This window comes from Cyanistes caeruleus, chromosome 4 (genome assembly GCF_971803275.1).
Source record: "Cyanistes caeruleus chromosome 4, bCyaCae1.hap1.1, whole genome shotgun sequence".
In the NCBI taxonomy this organism is placed as follows: Eukaryota; Metazoa; Chordata; class Aves; order Passeriformes; family Paridae; genus Cyanistes; species Cyanistes caeruleus.
In genome coordinates this window covers 82,272,453-82,288,747 of record NC_141704.1, presented here as the reverse complement: position 1 = coordinate 82,288,747, position 16,295 = coordinate 82,272,453, and the positions used below count along the sequence as shown (strand labels likewise).

The 16,295-nt window shown below is 39.8% G+C and overlaps 1 protein-coding gene across 6 annotated transcripts in view; it reads left to right on the top strand.

Moving 5' to 3' along the window:
- CACNA1C (calcium voltage-gated channel subunit alpha1 C) overlaps positions 1 to 16,295 on the top strand; it is a 461,478-nt gene that overhangs the window by 320,846 nt on the left and 124,337 nt on the right. For 5 of the 6 annotated variants that reach the window (XM_086886085.1, XM_086886086.1, XM_086886088.1 and 2 more), the window contains 2 exons: positions 1,866 to 1,969; positions 8,314 to 8,486. In XM_086886085.1, the coding sequence (XP_086742211.1) occupies positions 1,866 to 1,969; positions 8,314 to 8,486 (277 nt within the window). Of the gene's footprint in view, positions 1 to 1,865; positions 1,970 to 2,345; positions 2,450 to 8,313; positions 8,487 to 16,295 lie in introns of all 6 variants that reach the window. The other variant, XM_086886089.1, reaches the window with a different exon arrangement.

Below are 16,295 nucleotides of genomic sequence, written 5' to 3'. Positions count from 1 at the left end.
TGTTCTTTGTAGGGGAGAGAGGGTGTTAAATCTCATTTCTTTACTTAATTCCTACTTGGGCATTTGCATTTTGCCTTCCTGGTTTCCCAGCTGGGATCTCAGGTGAATTTTTGCTTCCATCTTTATACTCAATGATGCTTTGTTCTCATTAAAGCCCTGATGTGCAGTAGACACCAGGGCTGTTACTTTTGGGTCACATGGGATGAAATGTGTCTTGCAAGCATAAAGAATAATTAGAATGATTTATAAACTAACTGAAAAATTCTGCTAAACTATAAAAAAAGGGAAGAACTTTATTATGCTTAGGGAAAGTTAGCAGCTCAGGTACTCTCCTGCCCACCACCACTTGTCCTGTGGGGAAGGAGCTGATGATCTGTTTTCACAGAGGCAGATTTGGAGCTTATTTTTTAATGAGTCTACCTCAGTTCAGTCACAGCTGAAGGAGCCCTGAGATGGAGTTCTGGATCGGTCCATTGACTGTGGACCATTGCCAGACAAGAGCTTTAGTGACTCTGCTTTGGAAGAAAAATGGATAATGGACTTCCATCCCCAAAGAACTGATTATATTAGTGTTACTCTCCTGCCTTGTCTTTACTGAAGGTCTGAAATTCCTTTTCTGACTTGTTGTGAATCTTGAGTGAAGGTACCTCCCCTAAAGAGTGTCTCATTGCCCGTGTATGGAAGGATATTTCTTCTGTGATTCCAACAAAGGTGTAAGTTGCAAAGGAAAGAGCATTTTCCTGGAAAGAGAAGACAAAATTTTCAAAAGAGTGGAATACAAAGGAATGTAGACTCCTTTATACCTTTTGGTACTTGCAATTTATGTCCATAAATCGATTTAGTGGTCCTGAAAATGTTAACCACCATCTGTTTCATTAATGATGCTAAATCTGGATCCAAAGATAAATGTTTATGAAGAGTAAAGAAAGGACTCTGATATTTTTGATACCGTTATGAAAGTGAGATTTTATTAAGGTATCCAGCAACTTTCCAAAATTTTGAACTTTGAAAGAGCCTTCCAGTTGAAATAGAGTTTATGTACTAGATGCTTTTAGAATATATACAAGACTTTCTTATGGGCTAGAACTGGACCTCATTTAATACAGATTCTGGTGCTAAGATAAGTCTTCCTGCATCATATGCAGATGCTTGTAGTAGTGTGAAATCCATGTCATTCTGTTTACAGTCGCAGATTCCCTTAGTATTCTGTTGTGTAGGAATTGTGTTTTGGTGAGTGAATCATCCTTCAGAACAAGAGAGGGAAGTTTGTGAGGAAGCTTTAGAAAACACTTGACCAGGTCAGATCATGGTGGGCCTGGAAAAAACCTTCCTCAAAAGAACAAAGTGAGGGCAGCCCCTCACTGTGGTAAGCTGTGAAGAGTCCCAGAGCACAGGCAGGGAAAGATCAGTATTTTCCCCCAGCTCCCACCTGCTCCTCTCTGAGGTGCCTGTGGGACCTGGGAAGTAAATGTGGTCTGACACTGTGGCAATGCCTACCAGAAACCAGCGATATCTGCCCTGGCAGCAGAGGATCTGCTCATATGTGTGAGCAGAAGAGTTTAGAATTCATGGGGTGACTTACAACACCCTTTGTGGTGCTGTAAGTAAGTTCCAGAAAGCAAGTCCTCAGTTTTGAGCACCCAAGGAAGTGCCAGTAGGGCACATCATTATATCTTAGGCTCTATCAGTCGCTGACTGTGAGGAAATACACCAAAAAACAATCAGAGGAGTGGTCACACAGAAACACTTGGTATGATTATGTGTAAACCAACCACAGGCTCTGTTTACAAACCTTTCCATCTGTTCCTTTGCCTAATCATTTCTGCTTTCCCTCTCTGTCTTCTAACTTTCCTTCATCTTTCCAGATGCAGGACGCTATGGGCTATGAGTTACCATGGGTGTATTTTGTCAGTCTGGTCATCTTTGGATCCTTTTTCGTTCTAAATCTGGTTCTTGGTGTGTTGAGCGGGTAAGCTGACAGTTTTGGTGTCCTTTTTCCAATGCTACAGGGCAAGACTCCATAATAAGGGTTCTTCCCTGTCACCAGGATACTTTCAGAGGGATTAAAAATCTGAATCCAAGGAAGCTCCACAACAGCTCTGAAATGCTTTGACAAAATGTTCAAATATTGCAAATAACAATGCAGGTAACACAAGCGGTGTTATTCCCTGACAGAGAAATTCAACCTCAGGGCCTTCAAAATTATTTATGTCAACCTGTCATAAATTTCCAGAAAACTGGCTATTGAAGAATATTACTGCTGGTGACTTGGGATCTCTTTGGCTGGAGCCTTGCAGTGCTCAGAATCTGAGCTTGTCTCACTAATTATCATTCCACTCTTCCAGGTCAATGATGCCATAGGAAGGGACTGGCCCTGGATCTATTTTGTTACACTAATCATCATAGGGTCATTTTTTGTACTTAACTTGGTTCTCGGTGTACTTAGCGGGTAAGCAGTACCAGGAAAATGTTTTATTATTGTTTATTTTTAAAAATCTGTATTTCTATTCCTACTCTCTGGTTACCAAAACAGCACTCAGTGGTGGGTTGATCTCAAGAGCCTTAAGAGAAGGCCTAGGTTTTTGCTGTGCCAGTAGCAAAATACAGCAGTCCCAGTGCCACAGAAGGAGCCTTTGGACTAAATCAAAGGACTGTAAGACAATTATTTTTGTCTGTAATACATTCCTCTAGCAGTGGACAAAGCAGTCCCTGCACCACAGAAGGGGATTATAGTAAAATTTCTGGAAGAGTCAGTAGGACTGTAGGAGGAATGAGAGCATGAGACAAATCCCTTCTCATCTATAGGATGAGATTCCTGCCAAATTATGTCTTCTCACAGGAGAAATTTTCACATTGTTTAGTATTATCTAAAGCACAGCCTACCAGGAGACTGTTCTCCCTGGAGAGAGTCCTGGGCACTTTTCTTCTTCAGCAAGCCCATCCTCTCTACTGTACAAATCTGGCATGATGCAGGGAGAAAAGATCATTTCCCTTTGACCTTTTCCAAGGGTGAACACAGAGGCAGAAGAAGTCCTTTTAGTGTTTAAACATCCGGACATTTAGCTGTATTTTGGTTCTGCAGTATAACCCTCGCTGCAAAGCATCATTTTAGTAGCTTTGATTAAAAACAATGGATATTGTCCCCAGCAGTTAAAAACTTCACTGCCCCTGGGGAGCCACATAATTAAAGGAATCAAGCCAGCAAACATTCCTTGCAAGATTTAAAAAAAAAATAAAAATCTTCTAGAATTAGGCTTCTAGTTCCAAATTTGGGCATGACTGGGGGCTACAGCCATTCTGTGTACACGGATAAATATGGTATGAGGACTTTATGCATCCTCGTTTTGTTTCTACCATCCTGCCTCCCTTGATGAGCTCTAAATGAGTTTGATTGGGGCCTGGACCCGTTGCCTGAGTAGGCAGCTCTGAATTCCTTTGTCTTTTGGTCAAAAGAGAGGGAAAATGATCTCTGAGCAGGAGAGGGGACTCCATGCCTCATAGAAATGATGTCCTCAGTACTTGGGCCAACAAGATAGGAAGGGAAGCCGTGGGACCAGGGAAAAAGATCCACCTTTGGCCATCTGGCAAAGAGACAGGTAATAAAAGGTCTGCAGGAGGTATTATTTCTATCTTCATGACTCCATTGAAGGAGACAAGCCACTGTGACAGCTGCTGCAAGGAGAAGGGTTTCCATGCAGTAATGGAAGCGTGGAGAAAATCCCAGGTAATGAAGTGTTGGGCAATAGTCTGAGTTTGCATATCTGGAGAGTGATGCTCTGGCACAGGTTTGAGGCACACACTACTCGTTCCTGCAGGTGGAGGCTCTGCCCAGCAGGTAAGGGTGTCAGCACTAGTTGGGGATGATGATCAGCCAGCAGGGAAAGGGATCTGTTCTGTCAGAGTTGTGCCCAAGGACCATATAGAAACGTTGTTAAAGATTACATGGCATCTGGATAAAAAAGTGCCTGTGAGCCCAGCCATGAGGAGTGCACAGTATTGAGGCACTGCTGATTCAATTTGCCTGCACTTGGATTTGTACCAGTGCATAATTAACAATTGGATTCCCTCTCTCCTTCATTTTCAACTCAAGAAAGTGTTTTGGGGCCTAAATCTTCCACCTCCTGCCATACTGCAGCTAGACCAGCAGAGTCAGTGGTAGGAGATGGAAACGCTCTGTAAAGGGAACTGAAATTAAAGATGAAGTTCACCTTGTTTAAGCTGTGAGTCACTCTTCCTGGCTGTCTTCACTGTGTTATGACAGCTGCACTGTTTCTGCAAAAATGTCCCCAACTGGAGAAAAGTAAAAAAGAAACTTAAGAATTTGCATCCATGAAAAAACACAGAAATTATGGGAGAAATGTTCCAAATTTTCTTTGGTCTAAATAAGCAGTTCTTAAACAATTAACTTTCTAAAGCAGTTCCAAATTCTGCTGACTTACAAAGTGTCTTCACTTTGCAGATTCAGCTGGTTTTTTTTTTGGAGACTTGCTATTGCTATTAGTCTGATCTATGCTGATGATCCACCTGTCTGTTCTAGATACAGAGCAGCATTCCTGGTTATCTTTGAACATCCATTCTGGGCATCTCAGGCTTTTTTCCCATTTATCTATTTCAGGAGCTTCAGCAGGCATGTTGTGTAGGCTTCACAAATGACAGATTAGCTTGGGGGGGAATTTAATCACTTCTGAATACATAAGTGTAATTAATTGTACTCACAAAGACACCTTGATTGCACCTGCAAAATGAAATGCTGAATTCTGCTCCACTGAAAGAGCTCTTTTGTAATTTGTTTTTCCTCAGGTATGTCATCCATTCATGGTCCTGGTGAATTTACTAATCACATGCTAGGCTAAATAGCATGTCAGAGTATTTATATGTAGAGCTGTAATCTCTTCCCGACTTGGCTGAGCACAATATAAAATCCATGTACTCCAAAGGGATATCCACTCAGCAGATCACACAGCAGATCTCCCCAAACCCAGGCAAAACAGCTCCACATCATTGGTCTGAGCAGCAATAAGAAGTCGCTAGAGATCAGAGATGTTCACATCTGTGTTATCTGTTCCAGTTAATTAATGAGGAAAAAAAAAGGCAGAGTGGGTTCAACCTTCAGACATGTACACCTAAAATTATAGAGTCACATTTCCATCCAAATCCCAGGACACAGGCCAAACAAGCAGCTGCCTGATGGAGGGCAGCAGAACTGATGTTTCTTCTGCTTTGAGAGGATCCTGCAAAACACAGTTGGCTGCTTTTGATGCTTTTACTGCCAAGAAAGAGGTCAGAGTGAACAGGAGGCTGGCTATGGTTGTAGCTCCTCCTTGAGCAGTTTTTGTGACCTTTCAGGTATTTTTCCTAGTCTTCTGTCCCCTCCTTCCAGCCCTTCCCATTCCTTGGTGTTCTTCTCTGGGTGGATGAGATTCGGAGCCTTGTGCTCCACTTTGAGTAGTAAGCAAGTTTTGAACCATTAGAATTCTGCTGTTTTGCTCACTTTCCATCTCACCTCTAAATGTGAGAAATCATATCAACAGGAAAAACCCAAATTCCATCATTGGGATGGGAAAGAGACATTTTCTCCTGAAACAGCACATGGTGCAGAGCTGGGTGTTCATGATCTTGACCCACTGACCTCACACAGAGAAAACATCTCTCCACAACACTCTGCTCTTTGGCATTCCCATCAGCAGACATCTCTATAATTTTCTGGGAGAAGTAAACCAAAGTGAAACAAACCGAATTGTGGTAAAACAATCTGATTCACCAGCTCTTATACCACAAAACATACTTATGTTTTGGCTTCACTGAAGAGAGATTGCTTGCTGGTTTTTCAAGCCCTTGTTGACCTGCCATGATAGCACAGCCGTTTTTTGAGCAGACAGCCTCAAGACTCAACGTGGCACTTCCAAAAGCTTTTTTTTGGTCCTTGCCCTCCCTTCTGGAGCTGCAAACAGTGACCATTTATTGCCAGCTGTGCTGGGGTTAGCAGTGAGGTGTGAACCTGCCTGCAATACACCCGGTGCTGATGCCACCATCTCCCTTCCCATGGGGTGGGGAGTGACCACCGATAGCAACTCTTGATTGTGAACGACATTTGCCCGAGCACACGCTGCCATTCCACGTGGGAGCTGCTTTGAATTCAGCAGCAGCTTCCTGAGCCACCTCCTCTCAACTGGTTTGATGTTAGTAGAGCATAGAAATTAAGACATTTTAAACCAGTTGTCTTCTTTGGAGAGTCATCCGTGGAGTGTTGTGTGTTGTATGAGGAGACACAGAATTACAGGTTATTTACACAAGGCAGTCACAGTGTTTTGCATTGTGCTAGAAAACTCTAGGTTCTGCCCAATTCAAAATTGGACCCATTTGTTTTAGATTCTAAAATAATACTTCACCAGTTAAAAATTGAAATATTGGAATTTGATTTAACAAACAGGCTTAAAAATATGTAGATTCATTCAGTGATTATTTTTTTGAGAGTTAATTCATTAACTTGGATATGACACTGTAGCTGGCCCAGGGGAAAGCTGTTACTGAAGCAGAAAATATAACCACCATTGATGGATTTTTTCCTAACAATGTTTGTACAGTTTTTATTATTATTGTTTGGGTTATTTGGGTTTTTTTACATTGCAAATAGTAAAATATCACTCCCAGTATAAGAAAAATCAATTTTTCATTTTTTTTCATGCCTTGAGGCTGAGTTTGGACCCAGAGCTGACTGTGAACTAACTTCAGTCCAGAAAATCCAGTGGTTCTCTTCCTCACTTCCACCTTTATTATCACACTCCCTTGTGAGGACCTGAACCCTCAGCAGCGTGACAGGGGTGCAGATGACACTGACATCCAGTATCATATTTTGGCTAGAAATTAAGAGATCATCCTGCTTTCATCCTGCTGCAGTGCTGATTTCATGCACAGCTCATAATTCTGAAAGCCTCATCCAAAATCTGTGGAGTCCCTGGAAGTCTTTCAGCAGGTTTTGGACCAGACAGGAGGAAAGAACCTCACCATCACTGTTCGAAACCCACCTCCATCTCAGTCACGTGGCACTCAAAAAATTGGCATTTTGGCTAGGATTTTCATTATCCTAATATTATGCCACTAAAATCAGTGGTAGATCTATTCATTTTTGCAGGAGAAAACCTAAGACAAATGCCAAGTGGAACAGTGTTTTGTTAAATCCATTAATTTTTGACAATCTTCAGCAACAGTATGGATAATGCACTGGGTAGAATGGCTCCACCTCTCTTTTCTGGAAAGAGTGGCCTGTGTTATCTGCTGTGTCTTGTGTAGTGATCTGCTTCAGCAGATATCACTTAATGCTTAAGTACTCTTGGTCTAGCAGTTTTCACAATCATTAAGCTTCCTTTTTAAAATACAGGCGTTAAAACCCGGTTTAGAACCACGTGAGTCTCCAAATAAGGGAGGTCAGCATTTCTTGGAAAAAAATATTGTTGTATAGGTGTCTCTGAAAGAGGAGAGAAAACAGCACCACAGCCAGAAAGAAATCAAAGCCAAGAACCCAGGATTTTAACTAAGCAACAGGAAATTCTTGTTCTTATGCCCTAAGTCTATATTCCCAACAGCATTCTTTAATAAAACTATCATCAAATGTTTTACCCTGTTAATTTATCGTATTTGCCCACCCTATGTGGGATTTGAAGAACATATTTCATGTCAGATAGCAGCCTTGAATGCTGAAAACCTTCAGTAAAACTCTGAGGTCTGAGTTTTTAACTACATTTTCCAGTACTGTGGGTGAAGTGGTCCATAATTAAATGTGTACAGGATTGTGAGTACCATTAATTATACTTAAATTAGCCCAATTTAGTTGTGATTACAATATAAAAAAAAAGACTGAAACCTGGCTAGAAATTAGAGTTACCATCTCACTCTCCAGATGTCAGATTATTGTCAAACAGTTCTTCAATTACCATTATTCATACAGACATTTGGAGATAACTGTTGGAGAATATCAAGTGCTTACAGAATGTTAGAAAATGTCTGGTATCATACATAAAATTGTACACAAATGTTACATGTGTGTTTTATTTGAATTGTCAGTCAGAGGCTGAGAAGGAAAGAAAAAGGTATATTTTCCTAATTATTGATGGAAATGTGGACACTCCAGCTGTTTTACATGTGTGTGTGCAGCAAGGATGCTCCATACATGTCTTTGTCTTGAGAGAATAGAGACAGCTGGGTGTGCCACACAGACTGATGAGACTTTCTAGTGGAAATCAATCTAACCCATTGTTTTTCTTCCATCTCTTCCTCCTTTCCACCCATGTCCTGTCCCTCCCTCCCTCTTGCTAGGGAGTTTTCCAAAGAAAGAGAAAAGGCTAAAGCTCGAGGGGATTTCCAGAAGCTACGGGAAAAGCAACAGCTAGAGGAGGACCTGAAGGGATACTTAGATTGGATAACTCAAGCAGAAGACATTGATCCAGAAAATGAAGATGAAGGCATGGATGAGGAGAAGCCTCGAAACAGTAAGCAACTTTCTGCTCTCACTTTCTTTTTCCCTCTCTCCTCTGTCTTTCTCTGTGCTTTCAGCAATAAAACCTGTGCCCATCTGCTGTAGTGCTGAGGAGGCTTCTAAGGAAGAGCAAGTTCTTCCTGAGACATGCACTATGCTTATACATGATTCCAATTTAATGCTTGTAAGGAACCAATGGGAGCAAAAAATACAATACAATAACTGATATTCTGCAGATCAGTGTTTAGTCTGTGATATGGGCCTGATATTAAACAGATAAAAGGTCAATACTTGCTGGTAAAGTCCACTACTGAGAATTTTTTTTAAAATACAATTCTATTAATGTGTTTAATTGTAGCTCAGTGGTGCAGGCTCTCTGCACATGGCTGGTTCCTTTGAAAGCAAAGGTTTCTTTGGTAAAGCAGTGCTGGAGTGTGGGAGGAGGGCCAAATCAGCCCTGTCGTACCTTAAGAGGGCCATCTGCAGCTCCACTGAAACCAGTGGATCTGTGTTTGCTTTTGCCAGGCTGGATTAAGCTCTCAGACATTTATTCTAAGGGTGTTGTTTCTTAATCTTCGTTTTTGGAGTTGACAAGCTGTTTGTACAAAGCGAAAACTCACCAACAATCTCCTATTAGAAATCCTCAAGAAGGAGGGGCTTGAAGAAAGCAGAGCTTCCCAATATTTCCTTACCTCCACTGAATCTTCTGCCACCTTCTCTTGTACCACCACAGGCTGTGCAACACTTCAGAGACACTTAGAAATTATCACTGCTGGTTGTGACTTGGGAAATGTTAGACATGGAACCTTTACACAGCCAATGGACAGGGGCTCAACTCCTGGCTCTCATCCTGGGAATGTGTATTTTCTTTGTTTGACTTTGGAAGAAAAGACACAGAACATATCCCTAGATGTCACCTTTTTTACCAAACAATCAAAATCTATGGGATGATCCCATCACAAACATATATTCCAGCAGCAATAGGAAGATTTGACACAGGAAAGTTGTGCCTTTTTCTTCAGCAAGTTTTTTTATAGATGTTCATGACCTTTAGGAAATTAGTAACCACAATTGCTGCCAAAACAATAAAGTTCTTTTAGAAAAAAATTGGATCATTAATATCAGGTTATACCCACAATACTTAGGTATCTGGACTTGAAGGAATCACTGTGGTGACTCACTCAGACTTTTCCCAAATCAGGCTATTTTGACTTTTATGCCGGTGTTTTCATAGTTCATATAGTTTACTTCCACAATTTAACTTCAGCAACCACTCAGAAATTAATTTATTAATCATTATTAGCCAAAATCTGCTGCTCTGTGGCATACTATACACAAATAAATCAATGAAGATTCACTACATGCACTGTTGAGTGTGGCCAATCCATATTTGAGCTAACAAGCTCCTTTCATGGGTGATGATTTTAAGAACTAAAAGCATCTCCAGCTTGCTTTCAGTTCTTCCTGGTCAATTTGATAAGGTGAGTTTTGTAAGACATGGTTTATCAAAATTAGTCCTCTCACATCTGACTCAGAAAAACTGAGAAGTGCTGGTTTCAGCTTAAGATCATACCACAGAAAAGGTACCTTGAGTAAGTGACAGGGCAGGGCATTTTGTTTTGAGTGAGGTTTATTTCTGGTTATCTCCTGGGTTGAATGTTTTGGCATTCCTGCCAGCAGTCAATCACCAGTGGGGTTAAATTGAAGGAGAAAGACGGTATTATTTCTCTTCCAAAAGCCATCTACAAAATAGGTAAAGGAGAGATGGCACAGTTGTAAATTCCCTCATGAATCCCTTTGGCTTGAGTGTTCCCAAGGCGTTTGAATCCCACCTACTCCCAGTCCAAGCTCACATCACCCAGACTCCAGTGTCTTCCTTGTTTCCTTGTGTTGAGCTCAGTTGCCTCCTATGCACCTTCAGTGTCTTTTATTCACATGCCCATCAAAGCTCATCACTCTCTGTTTCTAGCACAGCATCCTGAACTCCAGGGCTGGCTGTTACAGCCCTTTCAAGCACACTTTTCTCAGTGACTAATTAACATTGACTTTTAAGGTATCAGCCCTGAGAATTTCAAGTGACAAGTCACTGAAGCTCACAGGGAAGTTCAGACCTCCTTTAGCTGCTGTGTTAGCTCAGTAAACTGCAGGTGTGGCCTTTGCATCAGTGGAGTTGTGCTGATGCCCAGAGGACCTGTGCTCCTGCCTGACCTCTGACAGTGATTCACACCGATGCTTTAAAGAAGTCACACCAGTTTTGGCTTCTTTGGTTTTCTCTTGGAGGTTGTTTGGTGGCTTGATGTCTGGTCTTTTGGGTTTTTTTTAATAAAGAGTATCAGAATAGTTCAGAAGTTCAAATAAAAAAAAAAAATACTTATTAATCTTGAGACTCAGCTAATGTAAGTTCTGAGACTCAGCAGTTTACACCATCTGGGCTCTGACCCAGGTAGTCTACCTAAACTGAATCATCCCAAACACAAAGAACATATGTTTCCAGTCTCTTCTCTGTCCTTGGCAGCTACAGAGGCAGTTTTTGCTGTCTTTTGACTTTGTAGAGAGTGCTGCCCACTTGTCAGCATGGGCACTGCCTCCTGTAAAACAGAGGACACAAGGTGGAAGGGAAGAAAAACTTACCTGCATCCCCTTTTGGGTTTGACTGCCTGTGGCAGTCCTTGGGGCATCATTGGTCATATTTTGCATCTGCTGCTGCTTTCCTGAGGCTCCCAAACCTTGTCCAAAGCCTCAGTGGGTGTTTGCAGCCCTTAATGAAGTTATCAAGTCCAAGGATACAGCAGAGAGGTCCTCAGTGAAGGAAAGGGTAAAAAAAGGGAGACGAATGCAACCAGAGTTGGACAACCTGTTCAGTCTTTAGCTCTTCCTTCCATAGCAGAGGTCTTGGCATTTTTCTGAGGGAGCTCATCACCACCTGTGGCTCACTTGAATTGAGAGACATTCCCGGAGCAGGCTGAGTTAATTCCCTGTCTTTTGAGGAAATACCACATTCAAGGCAGCTTTTCCACGTTGTTTGCAAACACGGGTTTGCCATTGTGACAGATGTGAGGTGGGAAATGTGAAAAGGCTTCTGGGGGCTGTTTGTGTTGATGGTTTTGTTCTGTGCTCTTTCCCTGACGCGCCTTCCACACGGGAAGAAAGCATTAATTTGACAGAGGGGAGAAACACGTCATGTCACAGAACAGCTACTGAATTCAAAATTACATGATAGCAGAGAAAACCCTCCCTCCTGTTGCCACAGTTACTGGGAATCTGCACTTTTGTTTTCCCTTCCTGAGAGTGGTCTGGAATGCATCTCTTGCTGTGGGCAGAAGCAGGAAACCTCAATCCAACCCAGATTCTCCTCCTATTGAAAATAATTGGCAAAAATTCCCACAGACTGCAGTGGGGTCAGAAATAATCTGTGAATGGGCAAGGCAAAGTAATTTGATGTTTCTGAGTGCTCAGATTTTGTCCTCCCTCTGTTTCCTTCTGTTTCACTTCTATTTGGTGCTATTCTATTTAGCTGTATTTGCTAAATGCAATAGAATTTGTAGAATTTCTATTCTACATGTGCAGTGAGAGTGTGACCTCACCAATGTCAACAGAGTCCCTAAAAGTTAAAAATCCCATTGCTTTGTAAAGGCATTCCATGACTCAAGACAATTAATTCCTCTTGTCAAGTCATATCCAACACAATACTGAAAATTCAAGAACTGATTTGCAAGTAGCTTACCCTATTAAAATTAAAAATCTAATCGTTCTTCAAGGCCCTATTGTAATGGAACTGATGGCTGTAGATAATAAAGTTTTCTTGTATCACAGCAGAGGAAAAAACCCAGTACAAATCAATGTGTTGCCTATCAAAATCATATAGTATTTCAGATGATACATTAAATAATGAAAGCTGTGTGTCTGCACATGCAGATTTATGCCTCTGTTGAAGTGGGAATAATGCACAATTGAAGACAAAAAGTACAGACATACATCCAGGTTTTAAAATACATATTAAAAAATTAAGACATTTAAAAAGAAATAGTCTTCAGTCTTCACCTTCAGAACATTGCTGCAGTGCCTTAGTGACCTTTGGAAATGTTCATTAACATCTGACTTCACTGCCTCTGAGGAACCAGTGACAGCCTAAATTTTTGGTGGACTACAGGTTTTGTCTCACCCTTTCAACCACTGTTACTTTTGGACATCACCATAACTAGGAAATAGACTGCATTTTATCACAGGTTTATGAGAGTGTTCCCTGGAGAAAACAAAATATTTTGAGACAAGGAAGAAGTTTTCAGCAGAAAAAGCAAAATTTCAGAAGAAATTATGGTACATCTTAGACCATTACAGCTTTTGGAAAACCTGTGTCTTTCATGGCAACACTTTGTGCTTCTGCACATCAGGCCATAAATGAGAACAGGAGAGATGGTAGTTTCAATAGGGAAGAGTTTCAGAACTCTAGAAATAGAAGCCTCAGTAATTTCAACCCAAACAGGGCCTTACTCCCAAGACCTCCAAGAGTAGTTTGACTCTATTATGTAACAGGGAAAAAAGCATGACCACCTGTCCTTAAAAGTCCAGGCATTTTAGGATTTATCTATCCAATTCCTGTTGACTTGACTTTTGCACAGTCAATTTATGCTCCAGGAGGAGACTGGGTTGATTTCAGTGAGGTTATGTTCAAAATTCCCACTACTGACTTGAATGAAAGGTGTCACTAAATTCCATGCAACCCTTTGGGAAAGTCAGTGATGCTGGAGAGGGAGGGCTTTGTGTGCAGATCTAATCATGATACCAAGATAAAAGGACACCAACTCCAAATTCTACGTTTCTTCAATTTGTGCATTTAGTAATTTCATATGTCAGCCTGCTCAGTGGCCTCCAAACCAAGTGTTTAGTGTACTGGCAAGCAAGTGGCTTATTACTTTCAGCCTGAAATAAAATATCATGGTGCTCTGGGATAATATCTAAGGTAGGAAGGATTTTCAAAGACTGGGTTACAAGCTAAAATTCCAGGGGGGGCTAAAATACTCTTGGTCCTTCTTCTGCAATGGAATTTAACAGGCAAGTGCACAGCTGGGGAATTAACACAGAGGATGCAGAGGGGAAAATGAGAGAGCGGCTATTCAAAAAATATCAGTTTTACATCCAGCCTTGACCTTCACTGCCTTAAAACCCCTGTCTTCTTACTGTATGAGCAAAAGGATGCTGTTCTGAGTTAATTTCTGTTTTGCAGAGCATACTTGAATTTGGCTGGTAATGGCAAATTAGTTCATCCTGTGTTATTCTAGTTCCAGGCACAGAATCTGTCCTGATGTATTTTACATACACATGGAAAGACTGTGACAACCACCCCTTGACAGGCAGGTACAGATGTTGTCAAAAAGCAATTAAAAAAAAAAACCCACAGGGGCTTGCATGGAATTTAAGATCATCTAAACAAAAGCTCTAAGAGGCACAGGCTGGAAAATGAAACCTTTGTCAATTTAATTCCTCCAATACCAGTTGGTGGCTTGAGAAAGGCATCACAGAACATGGTTGCATTTTGCCTTTCATATTTAAATACAAAGAAATCAATGCCAGTCTTATAAAATGATTTATTATATGTCAACACCTCATCTAAAGAGGAAGCAAGCACAATCTCTTCTACTTTTATCATTGTCCACTGATGTGGAAAATAATCATCTGGCAACCAAGAAGAGATTAGCTGCAGTGCCAACAGTTTGTAGGCATTCCACAAATGCACCTAATAGGTACTTCACAGGTTTGGAAACTTGGAATGATCTCTTTCACCTGAAGACAGGGGGACAAAAGAAGTGCTTTTTGGGTGTACAGTTTGTTTTAGGGGGAAAAAAAATCCGTGTATTAATGTGCAGAGGTTCCAACACAAGGTTTGCTTGGCCAGGAGTGACAGCACTTCCCAGCTGTGTGCTGTGCCCAGTAAAAAACAGTCCCAGTGGTATTTTCCTACCTTGTCACCTTTTGGAGCAGCTCATACTCTGCTCCTAATATAAATACCAGAGTTTGAGGACACCTAATAAAAGGCCTTTGTAAATGATAAGTCAGCTTTGTTTTCGTTGCGTGGTTCTTCCCAGAGAAGCTCAGGTTGCAAAACGCAGCACGGGTTTGTGCTACAGATGTCGAGCTTGAGTCTATAATTAGGATGCTGCCTAGAAAAAGCTTCTAGGACATTAATTCTCACATCAGGCTGAATCACCCCTACGGTCCTAGGCAAAAATTGTCCTGAAATTCCTGGAGATTTTGCCTGGGTAAGGACTTGGGCCCCAGCCGGTTCCATCCAAGGTCAATAACAAACCATGCTCATGTCAGCACTGGAAAAGGTTGCCCAGTGTGAGGTCTTGGAGCACAGAGGCTTCTCAGTGCTCACACATGACTTCAATATTGTGTAACTGGCATCCTCCAAAGGGAGAGCATGAGACATCTGGGCTCTGAAATCACTTAGAGCACCGAGGGGTTCACTGGGCACTGCTTGCCCATAATTCCACTGGCTAAAATGCAGCTGTGTCTGACATGGATTCAACCCACTGCCATCACAAGAGTGTGGTTTCCATAACTATAATAAATATATATATATAATAAACAATTAGAATAATAAGAAATAAAATTAAATAAATACATGACATGATATATAATTATTCTATGTCATATATATTTTATATTCTACATTCTACATTCTACATTATCTATTATCTATTTTATCTATTATCTATTATCTATTATATGTAATATATTATATATTATCTATTATCTGTCATATATTCTACATTCTATATTTTATATTATCAATTAATTACCTATTATCTATTGTCTATTATCTATTATATATTTATCATATATCATATATTATATATAATATACAATATACAATATATTATCTATTATCTATTATCTATTATCTACTATATATTATATATTATATATTATATATTATATATTATATATTATATATTATATATTATATATTATATATTATATATTATATATTATATATTATATATTATATATTATATATTATATACTATATACTATATACTATATATTATATATAGTATATTGCATATTATATATTATATATACTATGTAATATGCTATTATATACTATATCATAAATAATTATTATAATAATAAATTAAAAATAAATAAATAATTAACTATAAACTAGAATAACTGAAATAAATCTCTGATCAGATCCAAGTAAACTTTGGTATCCTAAAAAGGAAAACTGTATATATAAAAAAAAAAAAAAAAAAGAAAAGAAAAGAATAAAAGAAAAAAAAAAGGAGTATTTATGAGGCTTTATAGTGACCCTGCAGGTAGCAGAGTACACAGGGCAATGATATTCAGTGATGTAGGTGAAAATAAAGCTGGCATTTCCAACCATTATTTTCGTTGTAAAATTTCTGTGCAGCTCAAGTAACAAAAAAATAAAATAAAATTAAAAAATAATAAATAATAAATCATTTAGGGTGATTCTTCTTCCACCTTTCCACCAATGTCAACAAAACAATGTCAACATTTGACTTCAATTGGAATAAAATCAAAACTGAGAATGGATTTTCTTCCTGACTCTATTCATAAGTTGTGTTCTTTTTTATTTTTATTGTGAGTGAAAAAGGAAGGAAGAAGTAGATCTTTATCCTTGATTGTTTTGTCTTTCTCCCTTTCCAAGAGGAAATACTTGGGAAAAAAGTCTTCTCAACAATGTGAAATTTAAAACTTGGGGGTTTAAATTATGCTTTAAAATGCTTCAGCTACAACAATGATTCTTGAAATATGTGTATATAGGGTGATATTTGGAGAGGGGTGAAAATCT